Consider the following 21271-nt stretch of genomic DNA (forward strand, 5'->3'; position numbering starts at 1 on the left):
ACTCAGGGTACTCTTCTATTTCGGTTCCAATATCTGAGAGACTGATTTACTTTACTCATAAAAGGAAATGCCAATTGTTCAGGGGTAATAGTGCTGTAAGTATTGTTGAGTGGGTGGAAGAGGTTCAGACTTGTTAAGGGGACGACATCTTTCGCCAGCCAAACAAGCGTTTTTTTTATTTATGACCATCTAGACGGGGAGCCTAGGGAAGAGAATAAGTATCAGCAGAGATGGCTGGTATGAAATTGGCTAAGCCCTCCCCATCCTTATTTGAACAGCACACAGAAAGGCACTCCAGAGGGTCATCAATATGGCCCAAAAAATCATTGGACATCCTCTTCCCTAAAATCAGTAACAATAATAATATTTATATTTATAACAAGGTGCAATAATAATTAATGTGCAATAATAACAGTGTGCAATACAAATACACTTATTCTTCTTTTTTATTACTAAGTTATTATACTGTGTTGTGTTGTTTGTGTTGCGTTGTGGTGTGTCGTATCGTGTTGTGTTGTGTTATATGTAGTGCCGACGTAGGACAGTTTTCCAATTTCATTGTACTATTGTACTATGTATGACTGTGCAATGACAATAAAGAGTTATCTTATCTATCTTATCTAACAAATGATGTTCAAATAGCACAATGGGGAAAAATGACTGAATCGTAAATTTTGTGTTACATGGTTTCAATGAAAGGACTGACTAATGGCAAGTGTAAGTAGGCAGAACCAGCACTGAGCCCTGTTACATTTATACAGTGTTAGAGCAATGGCTGCAACCTACAACCTTTAAACTAGCGATTAAAATGCTGACAATAAACTTGTCAGTCCAGATGTTACCACATTACTTTGTGATACTTAGAGTTAAAACAACTCAGACAGGCTGATTAAAATAACAGCTGTCAGTTCTCTCATTCCTTATATCAAGACTGGAGATCGCACTACTGATTCAGTTCATTTAATATGTGAGTGCACAGATTCATTCTCAACTGGACATAAATGATGATCAAAGGTTGTATATATGATGAATTCATCAAATCCCAGCCTCTAACACAGTGCGCTGAATCTTAGCTTTGAATGTCCAGTATATTCTGATCAGTACAATTTAAGCATTTACTGAACCTACAGTATCTACACCTGTGTGGTAAAGATACAGATAATGAAATGTAATTATTAATACAATATACATCATGAAAAACGAAAGCTGAAATTGATTCAGTTTAGTACTTTTCTCTGTATGCTCTGTGATTATATACTGTAAATGATTTTCACAGAGGTCTTAAAGTACTTAAATCACTGCTGATAGTCTGGTTGTTTATATTTTCACGTTTTTGTGTCTGTAAGGCTGTTTGATGATGATTTGGACTCCTCTGGGAGATGAGGACACACCCACATCTGTTCCGTACTGCAGCCATGGATGATGTTATGGCTCTGAGTCAGCTTTGGGCCATCAGACGCACGCACTGGAAAACCAGCACCTGGACTTCATGCAGGAGAAACTGCCTCTTGTGGTTCTTTGTTCGATGTGTTTAGTTTTACTCTTCTCCTGTGATGTCCTCATGTTCCTTTCAGCCAGCTGTTTCCCCATGTGATTCCACTTCTTGTGATCACCTCCTGTCTGTATTTAAGACCTCTGTCTTCCTTTGTTCGCTTGTCAGGTCATCTGTGTATTTTCCCTTCATGTCTCATCACAGTTAACATAGTTAGTTTCCCAGTTTATTTGTCGGTCCTGTTCCACCTTTGCTTGAGTTTTATTTATATTAATAAATTGCTCACTTTTCGTTCAAGTCTCCACTCAGTCTCCTCCAGTGTCCGCATTTGGGTCCTCCTTCTCTCTCAACACAAGCACTAAATATGAATGTCCATAACTTAATATGAATGGCATTTTTGTATGGCAAATGCTCCTTTCAATAATGACTGCATTGTTGCACATTTAATTCAAAGTTTTCTGAATGCATCTTTGGTGACGTTCCTGTAGAGTTTGATAACTGTTTCAAGCATTCGACTTTAAGACAACACATTGCAATTTGTCTTCTTTACAATACAGGTATCATTACAAATATGAATGAATTGGTAAACTGCAAACTTTTAGCTTGAAAATTTTTGGAATATTTGCCTATTATTGCTATAGTCTTATTATTTAGTCAGGCAAGCAGTGTTCATAATTTGCCTCTTGTTGTTGAAAATGACCACAATGGACGCTCACTGGGTAAATGCTTATGTTTTACATGTCCTTCTCAGATTCAGCTTAAAAAAGATGTTAAAAAAACACTAAAGCAAAATAAAATTTTCAAAATTTCACAAACCTTGTAAACACTTCACGCGACTTAATGTAGTTGTAAGGCATTGTGGCCTGCTTTGTTATTTGAGTATTTTCCAACCTTCTAATTATTTGTATAACCATTTTATCACAACACTTGTGTGTACTTTATTTTCTAATTCAGATTTGCTGTGACATTTACCCATGGTGGTACCACAGGAGTTGTGCTAAGAAGCCCCACATGAGAACCCCCCCCCCCAAACAAAAAGCAAAAAACAAAAACATGTGTTTGTGAAGCATGCCCATTAGGGTCTCTGGGCTTTGTTCAAGGGTTTTGAATTGAGTTGTGTTTTGTATCCTTGTATCCCAAATTATTCATTTATTTGTTTATTCATTCATTCATTCATTTATGTGTTAGATTCTGGATGGGTTTCATTTCAATTTGTTTGTTTAATTATTCCAGTATTTTGTGTTTCTTCACATGTTAGAATTGTAGTAACTGGAGGCAAGGAATATATATATATATATATATATATATATATATATATATATATATATATATATATATATATATATATATAATACATCTATTGTCCCGATAATGATATAAATCACAAAAATTTAACATTTTCTGTAAATTCTGTGAATCTCGGGCTGCTCGACTTGCGTGAAGTGTTTCCAGCTGGGCGTCATGTACCTGGAGTCAAGTGTTTTAACCGATGCATGAAACGATACATTTTTAGACGTAAGTTGTAACGGCCGCCGTTTCTTTGTGAGTATTTATTACACAGCGTGCTGCGGGGAAAAGCCTGTTCTAACGTTTGAGTCTAAGGTTTATTTTTTAGCACCTGACGGCTCTTTTTTGCTTTTCATCCGTAAATATTCTGCATACTCTTTCACGTGATTCAGTTTATTTTGAAAAGTCTCAACAGGATCTTGAGTTTTATTGTGAAAGGTTTATGTGGAAAATAATCAAGCGGACACGCGGTGGTTTTACCATCGTTGTTGCTAACGACAATGCATAAAAACAGGCGCTTGTCCCTCTGTAGTGTGGTTATATTAAATATAAGAGAAAGAGAGAACTTTAAGAAATTATTATAGCCACTACAGTGACCATCAAAACGATGAAAAATATTGCTGTAAACAGTTTATTTTGCGACACCACGAAACAAACGATAGCGTAATATGACGTTTTTATATCGTCATCGGATATATATCATTATATCGAACAGCCCTAGTGTGTGTAGTTCCTTGGTTTCCTGGTGTTTAGTCTCCACTATACCCCTGTTTGTGGGCTGTTAGTTTAGTTCCATTGGTATTTTCTTATTTACTTTGATGTAATTGTTGGGGTTTATTTGTTTTGGTTTCAATTCAAATGTGCTTTATTGTGATGACATTTGGTTTTCCCTTTTGTTTTGTCTTTACTATTACTAACTGTCCCTGATTTGTTTAAGAGGATCTCCTTCCCACCTGTTTACATCAGCTCTGTTTTTGTGTTATTTTGTGAACTACAAGGTTTTGGACATTTGAGTTTCTATGTACTGTCCAATGAAGGCTAGCTTTAAGTTCGCAGTATAATGTGTCACATATAACCCTTCTGAATGAAATCCAGCAAGTTTGAAGCAAAAACATTGTTTCAGTGACAAGTTATAGGCCCCAATCACTTTTTGGCAGCGTGAATATGGCATATTCTCAGTCGATATTCTCAAAAACACAAGAAAGGCTACGTTCATACTGCAGGTCTTAATGCTCAATTTTGAGTTTTTGATCAAATCCGATTTTTTTGTCTGCTTGTTCACACTACAAATAAAATGTGACAGCAAACGCGCTCTAGTGTGAACCCTCAAAGCGGCCCGCATGCGCAAAAGAAGAAGTCACACACAACGCGCTCTGTTTAGACCCAGACCAAACAATATTGTTTGACTGATGGCCCTTAATATAAAGATTTGTTTAGGACTTTACGTTTCCCAATTTTGCTTTAAGCTGTAAAGTTATTTTGTTATTTACATATGGCCTAATAATTGTCCTTATTGCTGTTTTAGAAAGGAGCGGTGCTTCAAAGGATAGTTGCAGATTTCTGTCAGAATCTGCAGATTATACAGTACAAATACAATGTTCACGTTTCTCCAACGTTGTCTTCCAAACACTTTCACTGACATCTACACTGGATGGATTTGAAAATATCGGATTTGTGCTGTTCACACTGTCATACCATGATCGGATATGGGTCGCATAGGGTCAAAAAATTTGGATTTGATGCGCTTTCACGTGCAGTATGAACGTAGCCAAAGAGTCATGGGGATACTGGCACAATAGGTCTTTAGGTCAATAGGCCCCAATCACTTTCTGGCAGACAATCACTTTTTGGCACAACACCAGTCCACAGCATGGGAGCCCTTCTGAACGAAGTCGCGTCAGATTGAGAACAGGACCTTGTGTCGTTCCAGGATCTCTTTGGGGAACTGGTTATTCATGCTCAAGTCCGATCCTTTCAGCTCCCTGCCGCGACTCTTTACCTGCTCCTTCTGTTTGAAGTGGCCGAATTTGGCCCCAATAGGACGTGGTCTCCCGGTCCGGGTCCTCTTAGCCCCAATACGATGGACTCGATCGAAAGTGATGTTCTTTACGGTGTCCTCTGGCAGCTTCAGGTGGGTTTTAATGAAGCCTCTCACCGTTGCTTCCGTGTCCTCGCTGGCAGATTCTGTGATACCAGAAAACACAAGCTCATGCTACGGGCTTGCAGATCAATAACAGTCTCTTTTATTTTCTGTGTTAAGCTTGGTCACATTCTCGGTAAGAGACTTGACCAGCTCCAGTAGCTGACGAGCCGTGAGCGTTTCCACCTGCTGCTGGCTGAACTCCAGGGATTCTATCAGGGATTTAAATTCCCGGTGTAATATGTCCACCAGGGATAACCTCGCATCAAAGCTGGACAGCCGCATGTCGTTTGAATCCAGGAGTTTACTGGGTGACTTCTTTTCGATGATGGGGTCTCATTTTGACGCGCTCTGGGCCTTCTTCATAACTACACCCTCGAAGCACCGGTTGATGTAATCTTTAAGACCATCTAAATTCTCCCTGCTGTCCTCCAGGGTGTTGGAGATGATTAAGCAGATATGGTTAATTATATGACAGTTGATTGGTATATTTGGTATAATAGGACTGTAAAGTATGTGACACACACGGTGATTGTGCTCACGAGTATTGTGTTTTATTGACAGCATTCATGGGAAACAGTCCGTTCCAGCTCTCAGTCCTGCTCGACTCTCCCATCACTATATAGACAAACTGAAAGAAACACTGTTATTAAACAATCACTACCACCTGTGCTCACCTGCCTCCCGGTACCGCCCTCTTGAGCTCACTGCACCACTCCTCCCCTGCAGCTGAGCCAGGGACCACACCTCCGCCACAGGGAGCTTGAAAAAAAAAAAGTTTGTTAAATTCTAAGCTACCATTTGCTTTCTCTCCTCCAAATCTCCGGCATCTGACGTCACCTACAGCATGAGTCACATACCTTTCCTGTCACTTTCTTCACTTCCCTGTCCTCTGTCCCTTACCTGTCCTCCATCCTTTGTGGTTAACCCTACCACAGAAACACACTGGTGATCTGCAGTTTGAAAAAGGGCCTCCTTCCAGTGGTCTAACACAAGTATTCAGAAACAAATCAAATATTCAGAAACCAAATGTACAAACATAAATAAACCGAATCATCAATTGAGAACAGGCAAAGTGTTCTCTCAAAAATAAGCCGGGAAGAGCTGACCTATAGCATTTGCTAGCCATCACATTAGGCCTACAGAGAGTAACATGCATAATAACTGCTCTATGAAGTTGGAGTTTTAGGCTTTGAAGTAGGCCATGACTGAAAAGTTAGTTAATAGATGTGTCTTCAAAATATACCCAAGCCATCCCAACCCATGATCAATGGGCGTCAACAGTGGCAGAGGTATTGGTGAAGGAGTGGTTCTGCAGATTTGGTGTGTTGCAGGCGTATCCATTCCGATCAAGGTAGAAACTTTGAGAGTATTTTGGTTCGGCAACTTTGCCAAATGTATGGTATTGAGAAGAGTGACACTGCAATTTAATTACAGTTTACACAATTTGCTACCCACTGTCCCTACCACAAGGAAAAGGAACTGTGCTTGTTATTTGCCACAAGTGATCTTTGCATATAACACCACAGTGCATCAGTTGACTGGTAAGTCACCATTTCCTTTAATGTTTGGGCAAGATCCCCAGTTACCTGTTAACTTTTTGTTGGGTAGGAATCAGGAGCCTGTGGCTGGTAGCACCCATGACTGGAATTTGGAACATCAGACTCGGCTACGTCATGCTTTTGAGCATGCAAGAAGGTCAGTTGGTTTACCTTAAAGCAGTTGGGATTAGAAGCCATCATAAAATTCAAGATGTTTGGACTTCAGTAGTGTACAAAGTGCTAGAGGCCCCAGGCTAGGATGGATAAGCTCCTGTGGATGACATTGGTCATATGAAAAATGTTCACTGTTCATTATTAAAAAAATAAAGCGCAATCTGTGAGTACATGTTCTCCCAGTGCTCCAACTCAACCATTAGAATCTGCACCTGTAGAAGAGGCAAGTGGTTTTTATTGGTTACTGAACCTACTTCAGCACCAGACATCTGCCAGCCAAGACGGGAGATTCCTACCACTGTCAGATTAACTGAGCCAGAGCCCTTGATATCCTCTGTGACTCAGGTCTGTACCGATCATCTGTACATCTCCCACCCTATGCATGAGACTGTGACAGCACTGAGCAGCTCCTTCAGTGGGAGACTGCGGCACCCATGGTGTGGGACGGAGAGATTTTGCAGGTCTTTCCTCCCCACTGCTGTCAGACTCCACAACAAAGACTTTTTTTTTTTTTTTAAACCTGTCCCGTTTGGTTCTTTTGCCATCAGAATTATTGTCTAAAGGCGAAGAAAGATGCCCAACGGATTTACTTTACCAAATGGACCATCCCAGCCTTGCCGTAATGGTCCATTTGATTTACCTTTTATTGTTTATTTTTATTTTATTTATTTATTTATTTTTTTACTTGCTAGATACGGGACAGGGGAAAAGAAAAGGGAGAAAGAAAGAGGGGGGAAAAAAAACAGCGAAGAAGAGGGACGGGGATAAAGGGCAAAAAACAAAAACCAACAAAATAAGCAGACAAAAAATACATATATCGATCACCTGGATCACCTGTTGGGAAAGAAAAAAGAAAACAAGCAGAAGAAAACGAGAGTAATAGAATAAACAACATCACAATGATATATGGGAATATAACACTAAATACTTAATATTAAACATTATTGTGCAGCACGTAAGATCGACAGCGCACAGTGTGCTTTGAGGTAGGAGCCAAAAAGGGTGTAGTTTGTGTGTGTGATCACCTGTGTGTACACCTGTGAGCATGAGCGCGCTTGTATTTAAAAGGTTCCTTAATGTAATGATCTGCTAGAGGGTGTGGGGGGCCACAGTCCCATCCTCCAGGGCATGAAGCAGGTATGGAGGAGATCAAAACTCCAGACATCCAGAGGCCCCCAGAACACAATAGACCAAGGAAGACCAACAGAGGGGCAGCCGCGCCACTGTCCCAGAAAGAGCTGAGGAGAGTCCCAGATGAGGGATCACTCAGCAGCCGCGGAGCAGAAGCCAGGGGGGTTGCAGTGATGTGCCCGTGAGCTCCGCCGGCAGCCAGCTGTGCCTGAGTGACCGAGCCCCAGGCCGAGAGGCCGAGGGCACCCCACCCCCGAAGTGGCCCGAGCGAGCCCCAGGTTCCAGGCCCCGATAAGCAGCCACCAAGGAGTGAGCCGGTGTGTACCCAGACGCCCACCCCCGGACACAAAGAACCACCAACGCATCGATGTCTGAGGGCGTCTGCCACCGGCAGGGGAAGTGGTGGGGGGAGATAGGCCTCCAAACCTTGGAGGGCCTGAGATGTCCCCAGAGAGGTGGCGTCTGATACCCAACCTGACATATAGACACAGACATACAGGCACACTCAAATACAAACATCCATTCCCACCCTCATGCTCTCATAGGCAATTACTCCACACTCAACCAACGTGGAGACAGACATAAAGAGACGCTGTGCACACAATCACACTCCCCAAGCGTACTCTAAGAACCGGGTCTAGGTACCCTTGCCCCTGGAGGGGGAAACTGCACCCAGACCCAGGTGGTGTTACCCTTTTCCCTGCAGTGGGGAGAAGCAGACCGCCCCGACTCCGCAGCAGCAGGGAGGCCCCACACACCAGACCCCAGTCGGACGGCCAACTCCTCCTCCTAGCCCCCCCGCTCCAGCAGGCCGCAGAGACCGGGGGTTTGAGAAGACTCCAAACCTCCCTCCACCCGCTCATATGTAGTGTTGATGTATATGTGTTCTAAGGTGCAATTAAAACCCAGGAGGGCATGGAGCTACCTGCCAGAGAGCAGCAGGTAAGCGCATAGCCCCTCCTGATAGCCCTCAATGTCTACGTGTATTTAAAATTGAGAGGTGGGCAACGACGCCAGGGGTGAGGTGTACACCCTGATGGTAATTTGGAGTCCGTGTTGTGAGCCCACCCCCAAGATCCTATATGTATGTGTTATGAGAGTGTGAGTAATGTGAATGTCTAAGTTGTGAGATAAAATTGAGGCAGAGGCAGCCAGAAGGGGACAGAGGGGGGGGGTGCCTCCTCTGCACCCTGGTGACACACCCCTACCCCAAGGCCCTGCATGTGTGGGTGATTGTGGTGGAGCGGGAAGAGGGAGGCAGCTGGAGATGGGGAGGGAAGAAAGGGAGGGGCAAGTGACCCCTCCCTGGGGCCAGCTCCCCCGCTGACCCCAGTAGGCACCCCCATGCTCTGCAACCCGCCAGGGAACGGGGGCCCAGGCCCATCCGGACCGGGGCCCAGTGCAGCAGCGCCGCCCGGCCCCACAGAGCCCGGGACAGCCCACCCGACCCCACTACAGAGAAAACTGCACCCACCCCATCATCCACTCATCTTTCAGACTACACAAGACAATAGACAACACAACAAAGACTTTAACTGATCAAACACACACATCCACAAATGTGCAATAACACTAATGTGCAATAATCTTTTCTGGCATCGTTGTATTTTTACTCAGGATACAAATGCTATATACAACTATTTTTATCTTATTGTATATTTTATTCTACTGTATATAGTATTTTATTTTATTCTATTCTGTACAGTTGTGTACTGTATTTATTCTTATTTTATTTTATTCTAACTTTTGCTTCATAACTTTTGCACTGTCCACTTCCTGCTGTCACAAAACAAATTTCCCACGTGTGGGACTAATAAAGGTTATCGTATCTTATCTTATCTTATCTTATCAACTACCAGCTACAGCTGGTGTCCAAAATAACATGGCCCCTCGACATAAGATTACTTGTGCTAATGCTGGTACGCACTCAAATCAGCATCATCTACCAAAGGCAAGTAGAACAATAGGAGCTGTAAACTCCTACCTGTGCCTAGCACACCTGCCCTGTCAACACATTTTAGCACCATATATGTTACGTAAGGAGTGAGAACGTGTTGGTCCTGTTTAGGTCTTGGCAGTAAGTGTCAATCATCGGGACGACGGTTCAAACCCCTGGGGTAGATTATAGTGGATTAGATTTTTTTAGAAAATGTTTTGTTCATGCATGGTGTCTGTTAACACTGCGTTTACATTCACCCCTCTCCTAGTAATAATAATAATAATAATGGATTGCATTTATATAGCGCTTTTCGGGACCCCTCAGAGCGCTTTACAATACCACTATTCATTCACTCTCACATTCATACACTGGTGAAGGCAAGCTACAGTTGTAGGCACAGCTGCCCTGATGCAGACTGACAGAGGCGAGGCTGCCATATCGCGCCATCAGCCCCTCTGGCCATCACCAGTAGGCTGCACACTTTTTCCTACAATGAATCTTGATTTAAACATTTTAACATGTTGTTCTTTCTTTCCCCAGTTGTTCTGCTCATCAGTAGAAGAGCCTGACAACCCTTTCACTTACGCTAAATCTCTGCCTTTAATATGTCAAGAATTAATGAGTCAAAACTGACATGGGGATGAGATTTACATACACATAAATATAAATGTCTAGTTTTAGTCTAGTGAATGTAGTGTGTACAAATATTAATAAAACCTCTTTTTTTGCTGAGAAATGCAAACTTCTTCTGGTTTGAATGTTTCACAAATGTGTACAAACTGCTTAATGGCTTAATGCTTAATGACAGAATTTACGTTATTGATGGGGGACTGAAAAATATACTCTAAAGAATGTATTTGCACTGTAACTTTAGCTGGAAACAAGAAACCTGTCTATATTAACTGAGATTATATCATGGAATCTGAAGTATTTCTGTAGCATCAGTTTGTATCAAGTTCACAAAATCTTAGCTTAACTATAATAAATTAATAATGTAGGGTTGTATAATAATACAATACTCCATGGCTATGTTAATCCATTTTAACTTGCATTTTGAATTGCTTATTTAGGTGAACAGCAATGGAGTGATGGCAAATGACTGTCATATCTAAACACACTATATGCACAAAAATATGGGAGACCTACACATTACAGCTGCTCAGAAATGGCACTCCATGCCATAAAGCTCCTAGCACACAGTTATTGTAAGTTTGTATCTTTCCAGTTATTGAGTTTGTAATTCACTTATCCACCCATTTTCTTCTTCTTATCTAAATGAGGGTTGCACAGAGGTTTGAGCCCACAGAGCTAGATGCTGGGTACCAGTAAGTTGCAGGGCTAACACAGAGCCAGACAACTACTTGCACTCACATTCACACCTATAGGGAATTTAGAATCAGCAGCTAACCTAACCCGGTAATTGCATGTCATTGGTCTGTGGGAGGAAGCCAGAGTAGCCGGAGAGAACCCACACACAAAGGCCAGATAGTGTATTTGAACCCAGAACCTTTTTGCTGTGAGGCAGCTGTTCTAACCAGCGGTAACAGCGGCACTCAGCCATTTCTTCATAAATATTTGGAAAGGTGGACTTTCCAAGGTCTGTGTGTTTGATTTATGGGACATGGGACTTCTTCTAGGAGAATAACATCACTCTTTTGGACCATCCTGCGTGTTCTCTTGATCTAAATCCAAACCTTTCGGGATGAATGGCAAGGGAAGTTTACAAAAATTAACAACAATTCCAGACAGTAGATTCCCTTCGTGCAGCTGTCTTCACCACTTGAAGAAATGTTCCCACTCACCTCGTGGAAATGCTTGCATCAAGCATGTTGCAAAGAATTTTTGAAGTGATCAACAATAACGGTGGAGCTACTCATTACTGAGTTCTTGTTTGGAATTTTGATTTTTGTTTTGGGGGCGTTTATGGTTTTTTTTTTGGAGGTGTGGTCCTAAACTTTTGATCAGCTGTATTTGTATGTATGTGTTTCAGGTTAAGCAGCTGTTTTCAATAAATTGCATGCTCAAAAAAATGTTTTGAACAGCGCTGTATGTGTATAATGTGTAAAAGTTTAAGGGGTATGGAAACTTTTTCAAGGCACTGTAGGTGTTAAAACAGTAACAGTAAACCAATCCCTCTCAGTGGAGCCATAACCCCACTCGTGACCAGAGATGGGCAGTAACGCGTTACTTGTAACGCGTTACTGTAATCCGATTACTTTTTTCAAGTAACGAGTAAAGTAAGGGATTACTATTGCAAAAACGGTAATTAGATTACCGTTACTTTCCCATAAGCACGCTGCGTTACTGTGTTACTAAAACCGTGATCTTTCTTGTGAGAATGTCTCATGACAGTGACGTAAGCGAGTGCGATGTTAGTGACAACAGCTGTGTGCAGATCAACAATGGATAATATATCGAGTGCGGGAGAGAGTATGAGCATGCAGCGTTAAAAGCGTGGAAGTACTGACCTTACTTTGAGTTTGATTCCATAAAAAGTGACAAAAACATTAGTGTCCGTTGTGCGTGGGAGGAAAACTTCTTTTTACAGCGAAAAAAACCCCTAAACTTCCGAGCAAGCACCGAGTGCACTACCACGTAATTGGAAATTCACAGAGAAACTCGCGGATTCTTCAACTGACCGCTGCGGCACACCTGCACCAAGGCACACCTCCGCCTACCCCACTCCTGCTTTTTAGGTGAAAATAGAGCAACAGGACCGCTAGTCTTTGATTTTATTTATTTTCTGCTGTGTTTTACTTGCATCTATTTGAAAGAGTGAGTGTAAACACAAAAAAATATTTTATTTTATGTGCTGGAATGTGCAGAAAATAGGTTTAAATGTTAAACAAATTTCTTCCAGTCAGAGAATGTTGCATATAATTAAATTTTTGCTTGATGCATAAAGTTAAAAGATTAAAGCTAATAAAACAAGTTTTAAAAAGAGACTTTTCCATTTGATTACATTTTGTATGATGGATTATGCAGAGAAAGTAGAATTGGGCTGAGAGATCTATTGCTTTATCACCTATTCAGGTTGTAAATCGTGTTTTTAAAAAGTAACTAAGTAACTAAGTAATTAATTACTTTTGAAAATAAGTAATCAGTAAAGTAACGGGATTACTTTTTTGGGGAAGTAATCGGTAATTAGTTACTGATTACTTTTTTCAAGTAACTTGACCAACACTGCTCGTGACTAACAACAGCTACTGCCAAACTGAGACATCCCAAGTTTTTTTTTTTTTTAAACAACTAGTCATTAAGACATAGTAAAGGCATAAAAATAATAACCAAAATTATAGAGCTGCGTTCTACCGATAAAGGTAAAGTATAAAGGTACTTTACTTTTGTTTGCAATGGGTATGACTAGTCAGCATGTCCTGAGGTATATACAGAGAGAGGAGGCAGATTTACTGATCATGCAGGCTGATGTAAGAAACCTACACATTTGAGAGGAGAAAAAAAAGGAAACGTAATTTTTTTTTTTTTACAGATGTCTTGACGGTAGAGCTGGGCGATATAAGATTTTTTCATATCACGATATGTTTTTTTCATTTCAGGCGATAACGATATATATCACGATATAAGCCAAATAACTATATTTGTAAGATTTAAATGTGCCGTTGCTCACAAGTAAAATGTGAAATAATCAGCAGCTTGTTTTGATTTAAATATTTATTTCCCATAATAAGTTCAACAGGGTAGATGTACTTAAGGAACATGAGACTTTTTCAGATAAATATATTGCAAACTACACAAAAGGCAGCCGCTAAAGCGTTTAAGTTTCAAAATAGAACAAACAAAACAGACTAAATTGTCAATTCCACTTAGAAACAAACTATAAATTCTAAAAATAAATCTTAGTTTGTTTTACAGAAGAACAGACAAATCAAATCAAATAAACTGAGAACTAAAAGGAAATTCTCAATCTCTCCTTGTTGTATAGCTTAGCTTTTCAAACAGTTTTAAAATAAAGATGCTACCGGAACATTCTTCAAATCCTAGGTGCAATTATATATATATATATAACTTTAGTCTGACAAAAGCCGAATGACGACTTAGCGCTTTCCGTCAGAGATTAAGCATGCACCGGTTTATTGGATTTCCGGACTTGCTTTCGGCACAATTTACAGTGCGCGCTACTCTGTTTTTTGTCAGACTTGAAATAGCCGAAATACCATCACACTACGGAACTTCTATGGCCCTTCCGTTCGACAATCTCTCCGGTATTGGAACCATCATCTGTTTTCTCTTCGGTAACCTTCGGTCACGCTCTCGGTTGATTTTTCTCTAGTCGGCACACTCATTTCCTCCATTACCCGGGGGGCACGGCGGTTGGCTGCTTCCTAAACAAATACACGTGTGCGGCTTGGCACTTGTGCTGTACGTAACAAGTCACGTGACGTGACGCTGCGGCTGTGATTGGTTCGGCTCTGCGCTACTTAATTTGGATTGGCTGTTTTTTTTTTTTTTTTAAGAGGACAAGAGAGATGAGGTCTATCGCAATAGTTTAATTTTTCTATCGAGAAAAAGTTATTTCGCAATACATATCGTTATTGTTCTATCGCCCAGCTCTACTTGACGGAATTTTTCTTTTTTTCAGGATCGAACGTTTGTTTAATGAAGACATGACACATACTCGTATCATCAAGCCTCGCGCTGTAAACCCTCAGGGCTACTGTGCTTGTGGACAATGTCCATCCACACATCAAATATTATTCACAGTCATAGTAACCCTGCATGAATGTTCCACTGCTGTGATGAGAAAAATGCTCTGGCAAATACATGTAAACAAAAACAACATATACAATAAAATATGCCTTTATTTATAGTGATTAAATTACCATTTCACTAAAAACAATCCTGCACACCGATTACATTAAAATGAACTCATATCCACACTGAAGTGTATCGACTCAATTAAGATTTCAATTCCAACATAAATACGTTTCAAATATAAATATAGTACTGTACACCATTCCCTTTAAGAAAACTCTGAAATGAGAAGATTGTCAAGGACTGCCCCGTTAGAAATGATGCGGCTGATATCAAATGTGAGAGTGAGCAGCCAAAAGAAAGATGAGAAGAAAAAAAACATTTTTTTAAAACATGCTCTGGTGAACATGCATGTGTTCGTGCACATACTACAGAAACCAAGTGTAAACACAAAGTTTCATTTGAAAATATCAACCTCATACATTTTTAATCTTGAAGAAAATGTGGTCATAAAAAAAAAGAAGAAAAAAAATGGCCACCGTTCCATGAAAACTTTTAGTCACTCTGCAGATATGTGCCAAATTCCTTCTGCTGCGCCAAATTCCTTCAGCATTTAATCTCACCTTTGGTGATTACTGTATCTACCACAGGTTTAATGTCTGGTTAGAAACTAGCAAAAGAGCTGTTATTAATTTTATTTTATTTTTTACATGTGCAAAGTGTGCCAACTTCAAATGAGGCCTGACTGACAAAGAATTTCAAAATAACACCACGATCTTCAAACTGTTAAAAAAACAAAAAAGACATTCACTGACTTGAATGAAGCTCAAACACATTACAACAGATGGATTCGGTAAAATAAAACACCCATCTGAATCAACACTCTCTTCACGCTCATGTCACAGTGTTAAGTCAAGTGTGCAGCTAATGGCTGGCTCATACAATCTCAATTTACAAGGCACAAGCTAATGACTCCACTGTGGGAAGATGCAGAAAACTGTGTGCAGCACGTTACACAGAAAGGTAACCATGTGCTGTGAGTGGGTTGATTAAGATCACTTTTCATTCCAGAGAAGAAAAAACAAGTTTGACTAACTTGTTCTTCATCCAACTGAAGACTTTTACAACAACCAAAGTAAACTTCCCAGAAAGTCTGTGCTGACTGACCAAAGTCCTCTTAAAAAAAACAAACAAACAGCTGAAAAGGCTCATCAGCCTTCACTGTGGTCTTGTGTGAAATCTTTGGCTGCATTGTAGAAATTTAGATAGCTGGGCTTTCCTTTTAAAGCATAACAGTCACCTCACTATTGAGGAGTATGCAATCAAAATATTTTCCTAAAATACATTTAGTAACGTATGACATCTGTTATATCAAATATTAATACAATCAGTTGCCAGTTTATTAGGTACACCTAGGCACACATGTAATAAATTCTTCTTTCTAAACTAGTTTCAGACACATGTTTTATGTGTAGTTTGAACATTGCACAGCTGGATATGTTAATTAAACAGAGAAAACTTCAGCTCTTGTCTGTCTAATCTGGCAACTGAGATCATTTTTAATAGCTGTTACTGTTTAATTAAGGCTGAATGTGTGATAAAAATTTATTTTGCCAGATTTTGAGAGTATATATATATATATATATATATATATATATATATATATATATATATATATATATATATATATATATATATATATATATATTGCTATTTAACCAAAATGTTTCATTTTATAGAAAATAAAAGATTGACCTATTCATCACTTTTTTAAAACTTTTTTTTTCACTGTTACTTTGAAAAAATAGGAATTTCAAAAGAGATCCACTTTGATTAGCCTATTTACTTTTTAGGAAAACAGCAGTTTTTCACCAATTCTGGTGTCTGATTTACCAACAGATGCAGACTAATGGGTACATAAATATTCTTAGTTAATTGTAACTAATTCACTTAAGTAAACCTTTTAGACTTATGCAAGGTCTTGGTTTAAAACATGTCTTCAAAGAAGGAACTTGTCAAAACACAAAACAACCAAAAATAAAAAGTAAAGAGATGCTACCCCTGTATTTTCTGTGAAAAGGCTTTTAAGCACAACCCTAAACGCTAGTGTTTGGGAGGCATCAAACTCTTGTAAACAACAATATGATCTGACATAAACCAGGTTTCAGGCACATGTAGCTATAAGTGTGAACTGAAGCCTAACAACTCCAGCAAGCCTTAAAGAGTGTTAGAACAAGTTTTACTGGGATTGTTGTGGTAAGAAATGAAAGAACAGCAAAGTCACTTTTTTAAAAATGCACTGGAAATACCGGTTTACTTTGTTTTCAGAACAACAGAAAAGTGAGTCCTGATATGGAACAATCTGTAAAAACACCTGACAAAACTGACATACAGAGCCACAGGTCACCTTTTAGCATGGAGAACACCCAGTCTTGCTGTCAAAGTTCACTAGCAGTCTAAGTGGACAAAGTTTTTATACTTCACTTTGATTATCAGAATGGATACCCAAACACTCAACACCCCAAATCCACCGCAAATCCTAATGATCAGTACCCTCAACACTGCTACAAAGTCCTACTGTTATTTACCCTCTGCAGCAGCAGGACCATCTTTACCATCTACAGGAGGGGGATCTTCATTCTGTCTCTTGTCAGTTCTGGATAGGTCTGGATGGACTAGTTTTTGTTCTAGCTTTTTGTCTTTTTTCCCAGCATCCCAGGATTCAAACTTATTTATACTGTAGCCAGGTGGGGTGGGAGGCTGATAGCGATATCTGTAGCCAAAGGCACGCAGGTGATAGGTGTAATATTCCATTAAATACATGCCTACAGCATCCACGTAATGGAAAGATACTGACATGTCCGAGCAGCAGTTAGGACCCTGAAAAAAAGAAGAAAAAAAAACAAGATATGGTTATTAATACACATGGAAGCATGTTTGTTGTGTAAACAAAAGAAAATGTCAATGTGAATGGGTGGAGTGCAAAAGAAGACTAATTGTCTTGCATCAGACTATTTATTCATGCTTGATAAATCCAGAAATAAATGCAAGACTCCATCAGTTTGGTTAAACAGTAGGGCAGTAACAAAACTACAGTACCCAGCCCACAGTCTTGTTGCGATATCACCATTTTGTGGGTCTAAACACCATTTGTATAAATGCTAGTTGACAGTGACAATGTTGGTAACACGCATCATGTTCAAGATGCTCATGCAGATTATGATTTAACCAGGTGTAGCTGTGCTAGTTGATGACTGATTAAAGAATGCTAGTCTGGTTAAACATATAATGTTAAAACTGGACCTACTATGTACCCTTACTGATTTTATTCTTGGACTCTACTAGAGTAGCTTTGCATGATACAAAATTTTGAATTAATTCAAGCACTCTCTTATATTAGCTGCTCTTCCAGTAAGCTCACTTTATTCAGCCTGGATGCACCTCACAAGCAAGAGAGTGCAGTCCAAAGCTTCAGCTTTTGGCTAATAGAGATTAAGCATATAACGCCAACCTCAATATTTAAAAATCCACATTAGCTTCCACCACTTTGCACGCATGCCAGAAAGAAAAAACAACAAGCATAACAGGTCCACTTTAAACATTGTTCTAGTATGGAGTGAAGTGGAAATGCATCTGAATATTTGCAGGTGAGAATTCAGTTAAAATATTAATAGTGTTCAGCTTTCTTTAAACTTCTTTAATAGTGATGTCAAGAGTAAACACAGTGTCAACGGTGTTTGCCACACTTGCCTCTAAAACGGGGTAGTAGCAGTAGCTCTCAAAGCTCTTAAAAGATCTGAAAGTGAGGTGCTGCTCAAGGACAAAGGGGTGAAATGTCTCCCTATGAAAAGAGTCTCTGGAGTCTCCAGCCAGCACCCCAACTTTCTCCATGCACTGCCCCATCGCTGCGTCCTCTATAGAACTAGTATGAGTACACTGTTTGCTTTTAAAACCTTCTATAAATCTTCGCAAAGCCTCTTTGCTCAGTACGTAGCCTGCACCACCGCTCATGTAGCCCTGCTTAGTGAAGAGCTTGAATCGTCTGCCGAAGTAAATAGGCTCATCAGGAGTGTGGTTTGCAAGAATCCAGCGCAGGTTGTCCACTATGACGTAGGTGTCGTCATCTGCCTTGAGGAACCAATCTGCTTCATCTGCATAATGCTCATAGACATAATGGTAGGCCCGAATTGTTTTCCAGTACAGCTGATCCCGACCCTCCTTTGTACCTAATCCCACTGTGGGGAAGTCGGGGTCATCCACAGAGCTCATGAAGACCAAAATATTGCAATGGCGACTCCAGGTGTACTTCACATGTCGAGTCTTCGTCTCCAGGTTTTTGGGTCCAGTCATCACCCAGCAAAGAATACGCACCTTTTTGTACAATTCATCAGCCATGCGGCTATCCTCACCTGGTAAGGACACACAGACATTATTATCATTTCACTGACTGAAAAAAAGATGAGTCCCAACTGTTTCAGGAACCTCCTACAACTACTGATGGTCCTGCAGGGTAAACAAAAGGAAAGATGTTTTGCTCAAATGTTATTGTTGGTGACTGTGCTTCCAGGTTCGCAAATACACAATGCAGATAAAAAGACAAGATTTCACATTTAATTTGCTGATGACAATGTGGAAATATTGAGACTAGGTGTGGTTGGTAATAATTCTGTCACAAAAAAGCAGTGCAGATCAGTGCAGTGCAACAGCTCTTTAGATAAACAGTTTGGGCAAGTTACCAGTAATTAATTACTTCACCTTAATTTCACATCAAATCTGAGTACTCAAGGTATATTTGCACATACATAATATACCAGATTACTGGAAAAAGTGGGGATCAGTCAGGTAATAACATGCTTTCATGCACTACAACACCCCATGAAGTGTACGGACCCCTGCAACATTTTACTATAGCATACAAAATCTGTCTGCCTGCGAACTCCTCCACTGTTTTAGTTGCTTAAATTCACATTCAGGACTGGAGCAACTGAAACATGTACACAGGGGCTTTATATCTTAAGCCTATGAATTTTTTCTAGAAATCAGATATCATGAATTTCCTGGTAATCAAATACCATTGATCAATATCAGAATTTATGCACCTTTATGCACCTATTTATGCACCTAAGGTGTGATATAATTGATCTGTTTGATCAGCAGTGTAAGCTGATCTACCCTGTCTAGAATCTAAAGCTTTACTTCCCCAAAAGTTAATTCTGCTCACCTCGAGATGAAGAGAATCAACTTTTGGGGATTTACTTACCTGGATGACTAAGCATGCATCAAGGCGTTAAGCTTCACTTAATTATTTTTGCAGTATTATGTGCGATCCTATTTGATCAGTGTGATGGCTGTGTTTAATAGTTTCTCTGACTGTTGTGATCTTACTTGTGTGTGTTACCGGTTTTGTTTTTTCCAGGGAGAACAAAAAGCTCTACTAACTAATAATTATGACTCAGTACGGTGATATGTACTTTTATAAAGTAAATCTGTGTCTAAAATGGTTTTAAAGTGGTGTGCTAGAAATCCTCCGACTTCAACAAATTACAGAACGATTGACAGATTGTGTCCTGACTTGCACGTCCCTAGTTACGCAGAGACAGTTGCATGTTGCAGACATTTTCACTTTTGACTGCATTACTGCATCGTGGGTTTTACATAGATTCATATCATAGAGGAGATATTCAGGTATAACAGGAAAGAGCACTTAGCTGTTATAAAAAAGGTTTAATAGAGTTTAGCATGCAGTAAATGAGAACAACCTCAATCTAAAAGAATTTACTTGGCTCTCTTAGACTAACAGAACACTTTTTTGTTAATCAAAAAAAGAAAGGAAAAGAAAAGAACCAACCAAACCAAACCATTTCAGTTAAATAAGGCAACAAGGTGACCTGAAGATAAAATATTGTTCTCGTTTAAACCAAAACATTTCACCCTTTTAAAACATTGAAAGGTTTTTACCTATATTTGTAGCTACTGTAGCAGTTCATAGCTTTCTATGCTTCACTGCCTATACATATAATGTACAAACTTGCCTAGCAGAAAGTGAGACTACTATGGTGTAAAAGGGACTACAAGGAAGAAGTGAAATTTAAAAAGGCAGTTTTCATTTATGCTGTAAGTGTAGCTGACCAAAGTCCATACCGTATATTATTAAAGATCGCGAAAATCTGACATTTTATCAGAAGATTCAAAGTCTGAACCACAAAGATTGGTGTTTAATTAACGCATTAAAGAGGCACGTGCTGGGATACCTATGTGATGAGGGTGCTTGAGGTTGTAAAGTGCAGACCCCTCTTTCTTCCACATTTTCTTTTCCTCCTCGAGCTGTTGCTGGTAGTCCAGATCTCTGGCCAAGGTGCTGACTTGCCGCTCAAACCAAAGCTGCCGCAGAAACACGCTCAATGTGAGGGTTCCCACCACGAAGCCCGCATAAAATGAGATTCTGGGTCCGAGGGTCTTCATTGGTGGACCGGATGTCCTCACGGGCAGAGACTTAACTTGGCAGCAGCTGCGTACGAGAGCAAAGATCGACGTAAAGTAGTACTAATGGAGTATTAAAATAGTACCTGCTCGACCGGGACTAAACTGATACTGTAATCGTTAAAAGATGCATCACCACAGGCGTAGTGTGCAGATCGCTCAGTCGCTTTATTTATTTATGCAATCATGTCATTACTCATGTAACAAACAAAAAGTGACAAACACAAAGATCTTACCTCGAGCTGATCTTTCTGTATAAACCAACAATCTCTCCAGCTTTTCTCTTCGCATCAGGGCAGCTTATTGTCAGGTTGAAACCAGCTTTCTCTTTCTCTCTCTCTCAAATTTTATTTAACTTCAGTTCATCTTTAGCC

General features: G+C 40.0%; 1 protein-coding gene across 1 annotated transcript; it reads right to left on the bottom strand.

Annotated features, from left to right (window-relative positions):
- Positions 1–4676: 4676 nt before the first annotated feature.
- LOC134628209 (glycoprotein-N-acetylgalactosamine 3-beta-galactosyltransferase 1-B-like) lies at positions 4677–20879 on the bottom strand. Its single transcript, XM_063474979.1, has 4 exons — positions 20669–20879; positions 18168–18826; positions 17006–17297; positions 4677–4963 (listed from the first exon to the last, which is right to left on the bottom strand). Exons 1-4 carry the CDS (start codon positions 20877–20879, stop codon positions 4677–4679), a joined length of 1449 nt encoding a protein of 482 aa, XP_063331049.1.
- Between the last annotated feature and the right edge of the window lie 392 nt (positions 20880–21271).

The sequence above is a fragment of the Pelmatolapia mariae genome, linkage group LG5, assembly GCF_036321145.2.
Source record: "Pelmatolapia mariae isolate MD_Pm_ZW linkage group LG5, Pm_UMD_F_2, whole genome shotgun sequence".
In the NCBI taxonomy this organism is placed as follows: domain Eukaryota; kingdom Metazoa; phylum Chordata; class Actinopteri; order Cichliformes; family Cichlidae; genus Pelmatolapia; species Pelmatolapia mariae.